Raw genomic sequence first — 18758 nt, forward strand, 5'->3', positions numbered from 1 at the left:
GGGGGGGGGGGGGAGGAGGTGGGGCACAATCCTGGGTATTGGAAAGGACAATTTGGAAAATATGTCAAGCGCTGTATAATTTCAGGCCAGCAATGAAAATAAGATGTTTCATGTTTGTCATTGCATGAACCAACGTGGTCAGACCATCCATTATTGATAAATGTCCCCCAACAAGCCCCATCCTATGGCAAATTCCCCTAAAATAGACTACTATAATATACTATAGTACATGACATTTTAAGGTGTATATTATTTTCAGTCAAATTTCCTCCCATTGCACTCCTTTCTAGTGTTTGTGCCCCATCCTCTGGAAAATTGGTCTACACCTCGAACTGCTCCGGGTCTAAGTATCAGTTCTTGGAATGATCTACGCATCACTTACTGTGCTTGAAAGGCTGAAATTAGAACCAAGCCTCTCACTTCTGACTCACATTTGGATTCCATGTGACTATATGGCCTTGCCTGGGAAACCACACTCCCTTAATTGCAGCAATCTTGATTCTATGAGGGCCGAAGTACCAGCCAACAAGTAAATTATGTGGGAGTTCAGGGTTTAAGGTTAAACTATGTCAAGTGGTTGAAAAGGATGGTAATGGAGGGTATTTTAGGAGGTGTAGTTCATAAAGGAAGGATTACTTTAAGAGTATCTAGTGTTCGGGTTGAGTTCTCTAACATAGTAAGTTAGTAACATGTTGCTGAAGGTTAAGTTGGATTGATGGCCATAACATGTTTGTGGTCAAATAGAAACAGCTTTGAATTACTTCCAAACACCAGAGATATGAAACAAATGGAGCAGAAAACTGTTGGTAGAGATCAATCCATAAACCAGTATTGCAACTTGTGCTCCTCGATGGTGCAATGGAACGTGGAAAACATTTCCTTTCGTGTAACTGGAAAATGCAGCTGCTACACTCGTTCCCATTAAAAGAAAAAATCTTTAGAAAACTAGGTTGTGGTTACTCTTTAGTCTATATAGCCCAAGGCCTATAGCACAAACTAATTTGTAACTTGAAAATCCATGTGGTCATCCTCATCTAAATAAATTAATTAACTTGAAGAAAATATAAATAATGCTCTCTTTAACCAAGAAACTTTGGAAACCAATCTCAAAGTGTTGCTTTTAGTTTATATAGCCCAAGGCTCATAATAAAACTTACTAATTCATAATTTTGAAAAGTCATACTGTTCCATTTTGCCAGCTGCATCTAACTTTAAACAAAATCAGCCAACAAACTAACTTAAGGCCAAAAACATGCACACATACGTAAGAAAAGAAGACCAGGCTTATGATTCGGCTAGGCCCCTACTAAACCGTAAGTGGAAATTAGATAAGTATCCTAGACCGGAAAATAAGGGAAACATGGGGCTAACTAAAGGCAATGCATGTATAAATTCAGCTGTCCACTGTTTGTTTAACTGCATGTCATCGACTCATCGTGGAATGGTGAGCTAGACCCCCCCCCCCAATTCTTTTTTTTTGGATCTTAGTCGCTTGTTACTTGCAAGATCAGAATTAGCTTGGATCACAATGTTTGAGACTTAAGAGTCAGTCAGGGACAGTGACTCCTTTTTAAGTGTCTTATCTATTGGGTTGGTGTAAGACTTCATTGGTGCACCTTGTCAGACAATTTAGTTGTCAGTAATTTGGTTTCTTCTTCTTGATAAGAGTGATGGTTAGGCCAAGCAACTATGAAATAATCACCCATTATCAAAGTTAAAAAGAAAAAAAGAGCAACCAAGTGCATGAGGCTCCTGCTACTGCAGGGTCTGGGAGGGGCAAATGTCACAGCCTTACCCCCTGCTTCACAGGAGAGGCTGTTTCCATGTTTTGATCCTGTGACCAACATGTTGTAATAGTGCAACTTAACCATTGCGCCACTGGCTCACCCATGCTATCGAAGTTAATGGAATAAAATTGTGTACGTAAGTTATCGAGTTTACAAATGTCTGATCTGTATTGAAAACTATGTCATCCAAAAAAGCATATTTTTTTCAAATGTATTGGTGATTTAATGTAATCCACAATGATATTTTTTAAACATCTGTTCTGTAATATTATTCATATGGTCTGTTGAAATTCTTTTATGCTTTTCCAATTCATGTAGGAAATCTCTCACGTTGATTGCGAAGTGCAATTTTCCTTTTTGGAGTTACGCAGATTATTGCTTTCTAATTCTATTTCCAATTGCAGCTTCTAATGTGGATCCTCTGCACCTTGAATATTTTTTGTTCTGCGGTCGCGTGATTGCATTATCCTTGATGCATAAAGTGCAAGTAGGAATTGTATTTGATCGTGTGTTTTTCCTGCAATTAGCTGGAAAGGTTGTTTCTTTAGAAGATGTTCGGGATGCAGACCCATGCTTTTATTCTAGCTGCAAGATGATTTTAGAAATGGATGCTGAATTTTTGGATTCAGATGCTTTAGGGCTGACATTTGTCAGAGAAGTTGAAGAGTTAGGATCCAGGAGAGACGTGGAGCTCTGTCCTGGAGGGAAGGGCATCGTTGTGAATAGTAGGAACAGAGAGAAATATGTAAACCTTCTCATTCAGCACCGCTTTGTCACATCTATCTCCGAACAAGTAACACATTTTGCCAGAGGATTTGCTGATATTCTTTGTGATTCGAAGCTCGACAAATTCTTTTTCCAAAGTTTGGAGCTTGAAGATTTTGACAGAATGCTGCATGGAAGTGATAAAGCAATTTGTGTGAAGGACTGGAAAGCGCACACTGAGTACAATGGCTACAAGGAAACTGAACGTCAAATATGTTGGTTTTGGAAGGTATGCAACTGTGGGGTCTTAATTTTTCAGTTCTATGTATTATTCTATTTTGTCCTCTTCCAACTTCCAAATGCATAATAATGATCCCCCTCACCCAGCTCCCTCGCGAAAAAAAAAAAAAAACAAACAAACAGTTGGTGGCATATGGGTTGCTTTGTGGTAAGGGGTTGGCATACTACTACAGCAAATCGCAACATTGTGCCAACTGAAGCCTTGGGAGTGGCTTTGAACTGAAAGACCAGCCTAACCTGAAATGCAATATTTTCTTTGGAAAGGTCCGTTCTGGCCAAAGAAAATATGATTTTGCACTTAATTCTAGAATTCAGTTCGTTTGATATATTTCATGACTACATCATTACTGTAATCATAAAAAATTGGCAGTAATATATTTATTTTTATGAACGACTGGTGAGACAATGGTCTTATCTTGCTGGATGGATCATCATCATTGGAAGCTTCTATTGTATACACACCATCTTGTTTTGCTAAAAGTTCAATTGTAGCTGTGTGTTGTGCATTGTGGATTTCATGCATCTCCTTCTGCATTGGTGATTTCTTTCTTGTGTGACAACGCTTTATATTGGCTCCTGTTCCTTGTTTTGGTCAGCCTTTGGACGTTTATGGTATTCCTATTTCGAAATTGATCCAATTAGTTATTACCTGCGTCATTTGAGTACTATGACTGACTTTGTAGGTGAAATTTTTATTTAATATTGAATAGGGTGCTGGTGCTCAACTCTCTCTGCACTAGTTAAAACATTACTATCTTACCTCTGTGCTAGAATGTGAGAGTTTCATTTGACAGTCTTATGGTTTTCTATAAGTTATGCTAGATTAATTTTTCTATAAAAAATATGATCCAAAATCATGAGTTTTTTTTTTTTTAATGTAATATAAAATTATAAAGTTGTGAGAAGAGGGTGCAAAGTAAGTAAAATTTTGATTGGGACGGTAGTTTTAAATACTTAAGATGTGATTGTAAGGTGTACCAACCCCTTGTATATGTTGAATTTCTAATGGAGTGAGCTATTTGTAAAATGGGTCTCACCACGCAATATTCTATTTTATGAGTTGACAAATTTAATGATATTAACAGACCTTGTGTAATTTTGTCTAGATGCATCTTTTGTCCCTCTCTACTTTCTAGTCCCATTTTTTTCGAAACGAGGTTTGATTTATAGGCCATGGGGATTGACATGCTGGACCTATTTTTTTATTTAGGTTGTTGACCAAAATGTTTAGTGAGAACTATTGGTACAAGTGAGTTCCTAATCACATTAGGCATGCAGTGAGGTCAACATCTAGCTCATACACAGTTTTTGTTGTTTCTCATTGATATAGTTGTAGTTGATCCAAAGAGGGTATATGCCAACTTTGAACTGTAAAAGAGTACTTTTAGAATTATAAGGTTTTATTAAATGTTGGACTAAGACATGATGTGTCTTTGGTGCTTGTGGATTGCAACTTTTTGAAGTACTGTTATAAAGGACAGAGTAGTTGAGATTGACGTCTGAAAGATACTGAGATAATTTTGTTCTCTTGGTCTGACAAACCACAAGGAGGATCAGCTTGGTCCAATCTTTTGGTGATTAAAAGAATAAGGCGGTTGTGATTTGTGGATTAGACTACTGGACAATCAATCCATGAAATGAATGAAGCTGAGACGAGGATATCAGGTGGGATTAGTATCAAAGAATAGGACGAAAAGGAAAGACAGAGACTTGAATGCATTTGTGGCTATGGTAGTATATCAATGAGAGTGATAAGCTGAGGGAAAAGTTGATGAGTTAGCTTGGTCATTTGGAACAAAGACCGTGATATCACTGAGAAGTGATATGGCTCATGTTAAGGCTTTGAAAGAATAAGGGAGTAGTCAAAAGGAGGCGGATCATGATGATGAGAAGAAAACAGGTTACTTATGATTTAATGGAAGACATAACAGTTGATAGTGGGATTGGAATAACAAGATTCATGTATCCAGCCAAAAATGGGATGAGGCATTATTGAATTGGGTTGGACTGTTGGAGTATATGGAGGAGAAAATAGTAGACAAGATAGAAAGGAACCAAAAAAAAAAAACAAGGAGAGATAATACATCACCTAGGACCTCATGAAAAGTGGGCAGAGGCAGTGTAGAAGGGTTGAAGCCCAATTATTTTCCTTCAAATCTCATTTATTTATTTATTTATTTTTCCTCTTTTTTTTTTGGCAGAATATGCTTGGGAGCAAAATAAAGTGATGCAGATTCTTCACCAAACTCGACTTGTTTTATTAGGAATAAGTCTAGTGTTGGGCCTTTGGTCCATGTGGTTTTGAGTGTAATGGACCACTTTTATGGGTCTAAACTGGGGTATTAAGGTTGCATACGGGAAAAACTAGTTCGTTTCCATTTTAGTTGGGTTCAATTTAAGTTGTTAGTCTTTGTTATTTCTTAGGAGTTAAGTTATTAGTTGAGTCAATTCATTGGTTTCCTTTTTTTAGTTTGTTTCTATTTTCAGTATTTAGAAACTTATGTAATAGGCAGTCAATTGTGGCGTTTCCAATTTTGAAACCTTCCAATTGCTATGTTGTATTCCCTCACCTATGATCGCTATTATTACAAAAACACAAGGAGGCTCCCATAGTGAAACGATTTAAAGAAAAACAATTGTTGTAGCTGCTGCTGCCTTTTCCATGGAGATTTGTCTCATGTTTGATCAAGGCTGATGAGATTGTTGTTTGATAGAGTTGACCCTCTGAGGTGGGAAGCCCGAGAGGTCCTCTTTCTCCTTTATTATCTTCTTTTTCTTTGCTGTTCAAGGTGTTCAAGACCAGCAACTTCAACCTCAATCTATCACGGGTAACTGAATCTGGTCCTTTCTCAGTTCTGCCAAGAAATTCCAGAATTTCTTGCTCTCCAGTCCTTCTCTCTCCTGGACAGACCAGTCATCTGACTAGGCTCAAATTTGGATCGAAGATGCACCTCTCCTTGTTGGAGACTCGACCAAAATTTCAGCCCTATTGGACAGCCTGGTTTTGAGTTATTGAAAATCTCCCAATTTCTATCTTGTAGTGACTGTTGCCCTGTTTTCAGACCTGAGACTGAAATCGATAGTATGGATCTGTCTGCTTCTGATTTCTTTGGTGTTCAGACATATTTTCCATACTGTTACTAACTTTATTTCATCATCTAAAATAGCCTTTCATATCTGTTCCTGTTCTGATCCCAGAAAACCATAATTCTGAGATCGATATCCTGACCCTTGATATGTTCATTTATCCTTTGATATGATCTGTTATTATATTGCTCTTGGGCTTGATTTTGATGTGTTCTCTGAGAGTATCCTGCTGCATTGGAATTAGGCTTGACTTGTCCACCTAGTTGTAAAGTATAAAGTGGGTTAAATATTTTATTTTTACTGGATATAGTTTTTGGTGTAAAATAGTAGACTCCACTTTATAATTTTTATCCCTTGTTTTACACTTTTACTTTGGATGAAACAAATTCTAATTCAAAATTCCAGGAGAGGGTTCTCTAAGCAGCGCACTTGGAGAGGAATCTCTAGGCATGTCCTAAATGTTTGCCACGTTTCAGTTCAGATGGGGCCCAAATGTGGGTAGGTAGACACCTAGGTCCCTGCTCACATGTATTTCAGCCCAATTGGAATTTTCCAAATGGAAAAATAGAGCTTTTGAAAGTTAAAGGCCATGGAGAGTGCACAGTAGTGGTCGGTGTGATGGTAGGGAAAAAAAATTCTCTTTTTTTGCTTTTACATGAAATGGGAAAAATTTGAGAAAAATAAATAACACAAAATTGTTGGTCTAAGCGGCCCCCCTGAAAAAGAGATCTGTTAGCAAATGCTTCAGTTTTTTCATGTGGAAAAATGATGCAGCAATTCTGGTCATTGATTATATATGGAATGCCGTAGATTGGCCATGCATCAAATAAAGCTTTTGAAAGCAAAAACTAATTCAATCAAATAACCTCCCATGGATAGGCATGCATGGTCCGAATGTTCCTGAATATTGTGGCAGACACTGTATGCCAATGTCTGACGAGTTTTGTACATCTATACCACTCATCTCAATCCAACTAAGCCATCTCTCAACTGAATGAGGCTGGATACATGAATCCGGCTTTGCCATTTATTGTTAAACCTAAGGCTTGCATATCTTGTTTTTCCTTCTGAGGTGATCTTCAGCCTACACCTTGTTCTCTTAGCTCCTAACTGCCATTCCTCCTCTGTTTTTTTTTTATGGCCACTCATCCTTATCTCATCTACAAATATTTGTATGGTTTCTTTCCTGCTTAACTCTGAATTCCAACAACATTGCTGTTCTTATAGCAGTGCTATAAAATTTTCCAATGATTTTAATGTAGTGTGTCAATCACAAAAACTCTAGAAGCGCTCCATTAATTCCAACTAATCCTTTTTGCTCCTGCTTTTACCAAGGCTACCCTGTATATATCATGTTTTGGTTCTTGTATATCTATAACCACAGCAATGATGGATTTGCCATTTTTATATCCATTCATTTTTTTTTTCTTGCTTTTTATGCCTCCCAAGCTATCAAAATGGCCCTTCTGTTATGCCTTATTTGATGGCAAAAGGTGAATCTCCTAAATAATATCCCACAATTGGGATGACCAATAGAACCCATTGCTGAGTTAACTCAGAATCGCAAAGCTGAGTTAACTGAGTTAACTGAGTCATTCAGTCAGATGCTTCTTCCTCCTTTGGTACTTCTGAAGGTACCTCATATCTGCGTCAAGGTTCTATCTAATTCACAGAATTGCAGGTATCCAACCTGCCACATGGCAGATAAACAATTGATGGTCCATCCCATTTCCTTCACATTCATTACAAAAAAAATATTACCATTGTGCCCCATAATTACCCTGATGCGGGAGCAGTTTTCGACTGCGCCAAACCTGTTTGAGAGTTCTGACTGAGAACCAGGCCTGAATTGGGATTTGGGTCTGATAGGATATTAGTAGTTTTTGGATTTATCTTTTAGTCTTTTGTTTTACTTTGAATAGACTATGTAGTGGTAGAGTTCCATTCTTTTTTTCTGTCTTAGAGTTTGATTCCATTATAGATTAGATTTTTAAAGGTCTTTTATATTTTTCTTTATATACACAAGCAGTGTAACCAACGAACACAGATTTTGATAGTGTGGCCTGTGCAATCTCCCTCACCGGCTCACCCCCTTTCCCTCTCCCACTTACTCTCCCTCTTCCCTGCAATCTGGTTCCCCTTTCCCTTCTGTTATTCTTCTTCCTCTTCTTACCTTTTACTTCCTGTTATTTCCCTTCACTACAAATACTAGCAGCCCCTCTCAACTTGATCAAACTCTTTTCAAGAGCCATCTATTAGTTCTAAATTTTTGGGTGAAGGGTATACTCCCCTAAGCAATCAGAAACCCTAGGACTTTGGCTGCACCTGGAACTGCGGCTGGTTCCAGTTCCAGAACTCCTATTCTAAATACCACTCGGTTTTCCAGATGTCTTGAGATAGATCAACTCTGTTCTCCCGTGCATTTCTGGTTCCGGAATCCCAGGACTGTTGGGAGGTTGATTCACAAGACTGCAGCTCACCGTTGGTCTTGAGCTCTTGTGTGTTTCTGGTTTTACGAAGGAAAAACACAACCCCATTGTGGTTTCTCTTTTAACCCTTATTTCTTTTTTGGTTTGCCAATATTTCCCCTCCATTTTGTCATTAATCCTTTAGTCCCTTTAATTTATTTCCCTCCAAGTATATCCTCCATCTATAATTCAAATCCCCTTTTGTGTTCTCCTTCTTATTTCTACCAAATAGCCTTTTAAGTTTTGGTTATTTATGGTCCTGCCACTCCCCTTGCAAACTTGAAGTTATTTATAGATTTTCCATTTTTCTTCCTACTCTTGGCCATTGTACAAGGGCCCATAGCGAACTCAAATAGGGTTTTGTGACCCAGGTTCCGCATCATACCCCTATATATGTCCTATTTCATATACATTTTGTTGTTTCTCTTATTTCTTTGTCTACCTAAATTACTCTTCATCCAATATATATTGCCATTTCGCCCCCTTGATTGAGATATGAGCAGTGAAGTGCCTCAGCCACTCAATACGGTGCATCCGCTGCTAGGTTGAACAATTGAGGTGCTCCTCATATCTATTTTCTGTAGTGAATGAGTAAAATGGCATATCTAAAGAGATCTTGGGCTAGCAATTCCCATTATCTTATCATCTTAGGGCCCTTGGATGACTAAAGTGACATAAAATTGCAAAAATGCCACTGGATTTTATATTACTGAAATGTCATTTTTTTGTAGTGTTATGAAATGGTGCTTGATTCAGGCTAAAATCTGATCAGAGATGGGCTTGTGGTCCTTTATCACATGGACCTGCCGTTCCAAGTATACAATGTGGCAAGATGAGAGGGAAACAAGTGTAACGGCACTTACAGTAACTCATCTTACAATAGTAAGACTTCCCTTGTCTATTACATAAAACCAAGAATATTCTTATCAACTTTGTTAATAATCTAAAACTATCTTCTATATGTTGTCATATAATACCGTTCTATATTGTCTTATAGTACCAAGACTACAGTCATATTATCATATAAAATCAAGAGTATAACTTTCTCTATTGCCTAAAACCAGTAACACACTTATCTAATATCTATAAATCAATATTTCTTTTCATACATTTAATAAAGAATAGGGATAAAGATTTGCATGGTGCCAGGCAAAACTGTACGCAGGCACCTCCTCCCCCCCACCCAGATCACACTCCCCCTTAAAATGTCCTAATCACCCCCCCCCCTTTTATTTTCAGGGTTCCTGTAATACCCCCTCCAACACCCAAAACTGCACATGGGCATTGGAGGAAACCATCCCCCTAAAGAATATGATACACAATCCTGCTACACATGCAATCCATGTGTTCCCTAACCAGCTAAAGAGCAAACAGTGCATGAGTCTCCTGCTACTGCAGGGTCTGGAGGGGCAAATGTACGCAGCCTTATCCCCTGCTTCGCAGGAGGGGCTGTTTCCAGTTTTCGAACCTGTGACCAACATGTTGCAATAGTGCAATAGTGCAACTTCCCTAACTAGCTACTTTCTAAAATTCACATTGCACAATCTGTGGAAAACTAGGAGCATTTTTTGGGGGTTGCCCAGTTCTAGTGTTTTCCAAGAGGAAAAAATCTCAATAGTCTCATCCAAGACATTATCATCAGAATTATTTAGAAATATTCCTTAGCCACAAATCTAACTAAATCTTTACACATTTATTTGATGATGGGAGTGCTGCTGATTCTTCTATGGTTTTGCTTGAATTACACCTGGCTACAATTTATGATGATGTTGGTGTTACTACGAAAATATGCATGGATGATTTTTAAAATGAAGTTTTATTCGGGTGTTAGTCATATTTTATCTTTCATTTTTTTAATATGTGCAGATTGTTGAAGGAATGCCCACAGAGCAACTGAGGGTACTTCTTTTCTTTTGGACGTCATTGAAGTACCTACCAGTAGAGGGTTTTGGTGGCTTGGCTTCTCGGTTGTACATATACAAGTCATCAGAGTCCCATGATCGCCTACCATCATCTCACACATGCTTCTACCGGTTGTGTCTTCCACCTTACCCATCACTCGCCATCATGAGGGACCGTCTAAATATCATTACCCAAGAACATGTGAGCTGTAGCTTTGGTATGTGGTGAATGGAAGATATACGGTATCAGCAAGATATGTTTGAAAGGATGGATTCTGCTGCATATATGGATTGAGTAAACCTGTACAGTTCTTAGGATCATAATTATCTCTGTTCTCAGAGAATGTAAGTTGCTCTCCGTATTGTTTGCTCTCTTCTTTTTGCTCTTTTGTCCATAGTTGATTTAGGTGAAGATTCCCTAGGAAGATGAGGGAAAGAAAAAGAGGGGGGGGGGGGGGGGGGGGGGGAGTGCATGGTGGAAGGAGGAAAATGTCTTTCTGAGGGAAAAAATTGTTTTCTTCAATTAAATGCAAAGCAGAAAAACTATTTGTATTTCCTTTTATCTTATTTTTAGGTGACAGTTTCTTACTCTTTAGGAAGCAAGTATGGCTCACAGAAATCCATTTTTATCTTTCTGAATTTGGATTTTACCTCTTGGTTGACAAATTATAAGAGCAAGAATCTGAGAATTCGAGAGTCTGAGAAAAGGTTGGAATCAGTCTATGAGAAGATCAGATCCTCATTTCTCTGTGACAAATTCTTTAGCTCATTAACACTGGACCAAAAGTGTGACTATTCGGGTGGAAATTGCTTCTTGAGGGACCACCTTATTGGATCATTCTCAATGAAAGAGGATATAACATTAGCAATTTTGTCATTTGATCCTGTCACAGATCAACCTGCAGATTGTCAAAAATTATATGGCTCTCCTCAGATCTAGCTTTCTTCTTGGATCCCATAATTTTATTAGGGGGATATAAAACAATTGTTGTTGCTTTTGCCAGCTTAAAGTTCTATATCGAAGTATTCAGTTTGGCAAGAAGTTTAAACTGTATATGTTCCCAAAACAAGTACCAAATATTGTGAAATAACAGATTAATGTTTCACTAAGAGAGGAGAATTTACACGGAAGCTAACAATATAGTAGAGCTACACTTGCACTGGGACACGAGGAAATTACATGAGTCTAGTAATATAGTATGATACTGAAAATTGGAGCCTGAGACTACATAGTAGCGCAGCTGCATTTGCACTGGGACATGCAGTCCTTGCAGTCAGAGACGCGAGGATAATCAGTGTTGCAGTCGCATTTCTGGATACACTGAGATTGAGATTTGCCACTCCACAGGCATCTGGCTAGGCAACGGAGAACAGGTCGACATGTTGGGCAAGCATTGTTCATCTGATCAAGTATGCAGTTTCCACAATCATAACCATCTTCCCCACCTACCCCACAATCTGGCCATGCAACAGATTGTGAGATCATAAGCCCCCATAAAACCACCACCACCACTACCACCATCGTCATCTTTGCTGCTCTCACTGATCCTATTGCCTTCCTTTCCTCCATCTTCTTTCCTACCAACTAGTCTTTCTGAGTTGAGTGACACAGAGAACAAGCAAGAGAGATGGAAGCTAAAGAATGTGTCAACCAGCCAAGTCTTTATAACTGCATTCCATTAATGAGTAGTAGGTGGGGGAAGGCCTTCTGGGTTTTCTCTCCAAGAGCACAAGTGCAAGTTCTCATCTTTATCTTCTGAGTAGTTAATAAATGGTTGCAATTACTTCTAATTGATTGCTGTAGACAGTCTCAGTAGTTCGCTCTGTCTAGGAATGCGTAATGCTCTCTCTTATCGTCTCTTTCCTAGTCTGACACTTATACTTTGCTCTGTAGGGTTGAAGACTTGGGAAGGTCCGTCAAGTCTTCTATTTCCCACTGCTTTAGTTTTATGCTACGTCTATGGCGAAAAGATTGCTCCAGCTTAACTCTTCCCTTCTTGTTTGCTGTTAAATATATGAAGACACCAATGGAGCACAAAATTCTAAAATAATAGAGGAACGAGTTCTATACTTGCATAGTCAGAATCTGAAAGTTTTTCCAACAAGCCGGATTGTTTTGAATTGAGCAGCAAAACCAGTCTAGCTGCCTAAGCAATAATAGAGGAACACCTCTTTGAAGTTAGAAACTGAAGATTATGGCTGTGTTGGTATGCATTATGAGAATATATTCTGCATTCTGGAACCTGATTATTCTCTATTTTCTCACTTCAAATTGCTTTCTAGAACCAGAATCTATCCAAAAATGCATACCAAACACAACCTAAGTGTTAGAATCTTCCCCATTGAACCCACTATAACCGTCTTATTTGGCAGGAGAGAAACGAGTAAACCCTTGATTGCCAGTTGTCATGGTGGCATTATACAAAAATATCTTGTGAACTTATAAAATTTACTCTCTTCAGCTGCATGTTAAACAATCCTCATCCCCCCCCCCTCCCCCCCACCTTCTCCTGTAGGGTTTTTTATTGAAGGGGGGAGGGGGGTGTGACCGACGAGGGTGAAAAAGGAAAAAATTAGGGAAGAAAACAAATCCCAATGAAATTCATACTCTATATCCCATCATTTATTCCATGACAGTAATTTCACAATCTCTGATAAAAACAATCCCAGAGTTTCCAAATGATAAATGAGAAAAGGGGGAAGTTGGATCAGAATACAACATAGCTCAGATCAATCGTAGGATCTCTTAGGAGATGAACCATCTGACTTCAGTTCCCAACAATAACATCTGAATCCTAAACGGGGCAGATTTGCAGTAACAATCACCACTAGCCAGCCATAATACAAAATGCCAATTCAAAAGGAGCACTGTGTGTAGCTCTTCGGCAGACCTCCTCACTCCCCTTCACTGAGGATTGGAACGATTAGTGGTTTCATCTGCGCAAGGTATACAATTGCCCACCTGACAAAGCAAAAACAATTTGTATCAGGTCCAGAAGACAAGCAGGAAGGTTCTGCAATGCTATTTTACTAGTTCATCATTTTCCTTATCACTTTAGACCCTTTCTTTTTTGGGTTCCAGATTTCTCATAGTATTAAACATAAATTAGGATATTTCTAGCGAACCAGATGCCTGTTCCTTAAAATCACCTAGCAAACTTCCAATAATGAACGTTACATGATGGTTCTAAACAGTAACTACATCTACTGGTATGACGTCAGTTCAGGTAAAACAGTACAACATGAGCAAAAAAAATCTTTGAAACATTTATATAGACTGTTTCTTGGACAACTGAAACCAAATGGGAGAAAGAGTCCAGGAGCTTAGTGAGGAAAATAAAATACAGCCGGCCCAAGGCATGAAACCAAAGTGTAGTTACAATTCCAAGAGTGATCTCCAATATTAGTACTAGATCCCATGAGGCATGATAAAACCTATAGCTCCAGTCCTCAGAAGAATTCTTAATTGGCAATTCTCCCTACTTTTCTTTACATCCATAGTCAACTGGATAGATCATACTTAAAATTCCGTGAACCCACCATCAAGATTGACATGAACAAAAATGAAAGAAACTAAACCATTGACATAATAGTGCATCTCCCCTGCAACCCAGTTTCAGATACCCAAATATCACTTATTTCTACCAGATGAAATAAATTTTCCATTTGTGGAACAGTTTCAAAGAGAGATTAAACATTCCAATGTGTTAACCACAGAGCTGAATGACTCAACCACATTAATACATTTTATACGTTCTTTTCCAAGTAATTAGATAGCTTCAATAGACTTAAAGTCTTCAACAAGGATGCCTATTTGATATACTTGTAATGTAAGTGAGATCATTCAATCAGTAAGCCAGACAAAGACAGAAGCACACAGAGTTCTTCCTCCCTACATAACAGAGGGACAAGCTAATTGGAACTAAAAGATACACTTAAAATGTGTATCAAGCTGGGACTGACTGGTTCAGCTACTGAGGATGGGACTGATCCTGAGCTATTCAATATAACAGCGCAAGGTATCCAACAGAATTAATATTGCGATTGCAAAAGTTGCCATTGATATGAAACCAAAATCAATACAGTTTAGCAAGGTACTTCGTTACATGCCCTCAGCCAATGCCTAAAAATTATATCCTAGGTTTGACGGCAACTCCAAATACTTCTTAATCAGAGAAACAAATCGCATAATAGAATCGTGGGTACAGTAGTAGTCATATTATATGGGTTCTGAATCCAATCTCTCCTGATTGCATTTAGAATTTTTTTGAACATGGACACAAGTAACACTGTAGAATTGCTAGAGAATTTTGCTCGCTTGAAAATAAATAATAGTTTCTGAAATAATTTAGATGTTCTAGAAACAGTCATTAATAAAGTACATTAACAATGGAAACTTACATCATCCAACAACACACTGTCGCCGTAATGACCAGTGTTAAGTGAAACCTGCATGAGCAAAAACTGATTAGCTGAAAATGATTAAGATTAGAATAAACAAACTCAAGATGCACATCACATCTAATTGAACGACTGAACAAAAGATATCTTCCTCAGCAGTAGAATACACAGATTTCTTATCTTATATAGGTTCCCAAATCACCATGAAAAACTTAACCATAGGAAATTAGAGGGTGGTATACAAACAGAAACAGAAGTCAAGGTTTTCCAACACAGAAAGAAACACCAGAAATCCATAACACATCGACGCAACAGGGAAGAATAGTCGAAAACAATATTAAAAGAATTACATTTCAAGCCAAGGGTCGATTCGTTGCATCCTGTCGCAACTTTTCCTATGGTTTCTAAGTAGAATCCCATCTGAGCAAACCGACACCGATAAACAATAGAAGAACATGGCAATACTCTTTTTTGGATAGCAGATTACCAGAATTCCATCGAAACTATTCAACAAAGCGATGATGGCGAAGGAGAAACAAATGAAAAATGAAAAACGAGAAAATGTTTAAAGAAGTTAATGGATCTATCAGGCGTAACATCATTCAAAATTTTGAAAATTAAAATGGATTCGAGACAGCAACTGAAAGCCACTTTTGAGGAATATCAACATACTACACATCTTATTACGTAATACTGTGATTAATTCGATAGATTTTGCAGTTCCCGAGAGGGGTGTGTGCAATAAAGGAAGAACATACAGATTTCCAGAAGGTCCTCTGTTGCAGCAAATTCTGATCAAGAGGGAGGCAATGACGCCTGTCACGATGAAAATCAGGGTCGTTATCAAGAAGCCCATAGCGATTGAATCTCGTATGCAGCCGATCAGAGATTCCGACGACGAAAATATGAATTCTTAAGCCAATAAAAGAACAAATTCGGAACGGAGACAAAAAAAGAGAGGCGCGTTCCCGGATCTGCAAATGCAAAATTTCAGCAACTACAGAATAATTTGTGGGAGCAAGATATCTTAATTCAACAAATGAACATAGAAATCAAAGAGAACGAAAGCAACAACAAAAAATAAAAAACCCTAACCTCGAGGCGAACAGCTTTGCTTCTCCGGGAATTCGAAGATCAGTCGAAGACGATGCAATTGGGGGTGCCCGTGCTGTAATTGTCTACAATAATTCCCCACCTTACGAGTCTCATAGACTAATGTTTGGATCTATAAGAGATACATGACGTCTTCGACCGTGTCAAGAGACTCACGAGGCACGGGCTCACGGCCAGGCTTTCGAGTGTCGATGAACTGAAGTCGCGGCACGTAAGTCGTGATAGGGAGTTGCGGCTTATCATTTGTCACAAATCGTGAGTCCAAGTGACGACATCTAGACTGTAGCAAATTACTTACTTTTCTATTGCACTAGCAAACTTAGTCTGAATGACATCGCTGTAAGTTTATTTAGAACTTTGTAACTTCTTTTAGGTACCGTTTGAACATAAATTCATATTTTTGGGAATAGAAACGAAATTTTAGGTGTTTCATAAACCTTGTTGCTATTGAAGTAAAGAAACAAATTCAAAGGAGGTTGTTGAAGAAGATCGTAGATAGCTTTCTTGGACTCTGCATCAAAACACATAGAATCGCTTTTTATTAAGCATTCTATTTGGTTAAAACACATAAATTGGGAGATTTTCAAACATTTCCAACGGAATTGTTTAGGGTTTCAGTAAATGGGGAGATAATGATCCTACCTTGCAGATGAGAGATAAGCTTGTGGATAGAGGAACCGAAGCTTCAACTAGACTGCCTGAGTTTTCATGAAGGATTTCGAAGGATGATCTGAGGTAGAAGACAACTGATTTTGCCACTTTTGTAGATCTTCAAGGGTTAATAAAAAAACCACTATTTCACGGATCTAAGGCAGTGCGAAGGACGAATCTCTGCAAGAGGTCAACTCCATAGGGTTCACAAGAGCTGGGTCAGTGATCACGAGGGTTGGCTGCAATCGAATCTTCCTGCAGGTAGTAGACGCTTTCAGCAGAGGAGCACCATGGTTCGTGTTGTTTCAACAATCGAGAAGTTTTTTTAGGGAGGAAGGGCTCTTTTTTATAGGGCAGGGGTTATATTTTAAGTGCATAAATCGTTTCGGGAATTTCGTCTCTCTTGTTTCTTGTACCATAAATTGTTATAAATTTCAATTTTTATTTATGAAAACAGGTGAAACGAAACACGTTTACCAAACAGTATTTACCCTGTTTCTCAATTTCTAGGAACAAGAAAATGCAGAAACGTGTTTTTGGGAACGTTGTCAAACGATGCCTTAGTTGCCCTTAAACCTTTTGAAGTTCTCTAAGACAGGGTTTCAAAAGTAATTGAAAAAATGAACATATTATTATGTTATTATCATGCACTTTTTCCAAGTATTTTAGGTCCATAAATCGTTTCGGGAATTCGTCTCTCCTGTTTATTGTACCATAAATTGTTATAAATTTCAATTTCAATTTATGAAAACAGGTGAAACGAACACGTTTACCAAACGGTATTTACCCCGTTTCTCTGTTTCTGAGAATAGGAAAATGCGTTTGTAGAAACGGGTTTTTGGGAATGTTGTCAAACAATGCCTTAGTTGCCCTTAAACTTATTCCTTATGAAGGTCTCTAAGACAAGGTTTCAAAAGTAATTGAAAAAATGAACATATTATTATGTTATTATCATGCATTTTTTTCAAGTATTAATGTGAAATGGCACTATTACTGTCACGGATAGACAACAAAAAAAATATTTGTGTATCATACTAAAAAGGCAAAAAAAATATAAGGTTACAAATTATTTGGCATCTTTAGGCTTGAGGGGTGTCAATAGAAAAATCCCTTGTATGAAAGTATGGAAAAGAAAGTTGTCCAGCACCACCCCCATCTCCTTTGACACGGAGCAGTAAAATGACCTCCCCACCCTCTCCCCTTGGATGCTTGTGTGAGTGATCCTAGTGGGTCCTTATGGTAGCAAAGGCCACGCAACCAACCTGACAGCAAAACCCCTTCCCATGAAAAAGAAAAAAATAAAAAAGTGTGTACTTTTTTTTATTTTTATATATATCATATTATTATGATAAACAAGAACAACCCTACTATTGTAGATTTATTAAACTCTCAACAACTCCTACAAACGACAACTAGCCTGCTCCAATGCACCTGGACAAAGTTCGTTTTTTCGTTAAGTGTGTATGTATGTGCATGCCTGAGCTAAAATCCAATTAAATTGTTTAATGTTAATTAATTTTCATTTACATATTATGTCAATACTTTAAGCTTTAGATTGTTTACAAATAGGAGTGAAATTGAGCATGATGTTCATATGGTTGTCATTTTGTATATCTTTCATAATGTGATTATTATAATATAAACGTCGATATTCATAATGTATGTGTATTGAACTGGATCATGTAATAATTTGCATTAGATTACCTCTAGTTGTATTAAGTACAAAATTCTCTGTGATAGTTATTGGTTATTAGGTATGAATGATCCTTACCATATGACCTTTGTAACTTTTATGTACAAAACCATTTCATCCCTCCTCATCGGTGTGCTACTTATGCTGCTTGCTCAGGTAACCTTCTTCCTTTATAAACTACAATAATGTCGTTAATTGTAGACAATTTATTAGCAACAAGCTTGAACCAAGAAGAGCTAGAAAGAGCCATTTGGGTCAAAACCCACAACACAGGCCTATTAGACACCATCGCACCTAGGGGTGTCAATCATTTGAGTTGGTCAATCATCAGTCTTGCCCCACTGTAGGATATCATACTGTGACCAACCCATTTAAGTAAGCAATATAATATGCTAAATAAATAGTTGGTCGAGTATTGATATTTAATCGATCTACCAATAATCATGCTATTCCGACCTTAAAGGGCCAATGAGACATTTATATCTAAAAAATCTTTAAATGTGTCATGTTTGTTGAGTAAACAGGCTCTAAAATGATCTCTATACAAACTTTGAACGAGTTTTAAATATGGGCAGGTAGCACCCTTGCACTAGAAACTAATGAATGTTAGTCGGGTTAAACTTGAGCCCAACACATTTATTAAATGGATCAA

General features: G+C 37.9%; 2 protein-coding genes across 2 annotated transcripts in view; one reads left to right on the forward strand and one right to left on the reverse strand.

Moving 5' to 3' along the window:
* The window catches only part of LOC122077944 (E3 ubiquitin-protein ligase UPL5-like), a 17628-nt gene extending 6741 nt beyond the window's left edge, over positions 1–10887 (forward strand). Inside the window, exons 2-3 of the mRNA XM_042643832.1 lie at positions 2106–2781; positions 10214–10887. Of these exons, the coding sequence (XP_042499766.1) occupies positions 2106–2781; positions 10214–10477 (940 nt within the window). The 3' untranslated portion in view covers positions 10478–10887. The remainder of the gene's footprint in view (positions 1–2105; positions 2782–10213) is intronic.
* Positions 10888–12844: 1957 nt separating this feature from the next.
* On the reverse strand, positions 12845–15902 carry LOC122079439 (V-type proton ATPase subunit e1). Its single transcript, XM_042645917.1, has 4 exons — positions 15745–15902; positions 15408–15623; positions 14650–14697; positions 12845–13210 (listed from the first exon to the last, which is right to left on the reverse strand). The coding sequence occupies exons 2-4, from the start codon at positions 15503–15505 to the stop codon at positions 13144–13146; spliced, it is 213 nt and encodes a 70-aa protein (XP_042501851.1). The 5' UTR covers positions 15506–15623; positions 15745–15902; the 3' UTR covers positions 12845–13143.
* Between the last annotated feature and the right edge of the window lie 2856 nt (positions 15903–18758).

The sequence above is a fragment of the Macadamia integrifolia genome, chromosome 5 (assembly GCF_013358625.1).
Source record: "Macadamia integrifolia cultivar HAES 741 chromosome 5, SCU_Mint_v3, whole genome shotgun sequence".
In the NCBI taxonomy this organism is placed as follows: Eukaryota; Viridiplantae; Streptophyta; class Magnoliopsida; order Proteales; family Proteaceae; genus Macadamia; species Macadamia integrifolia.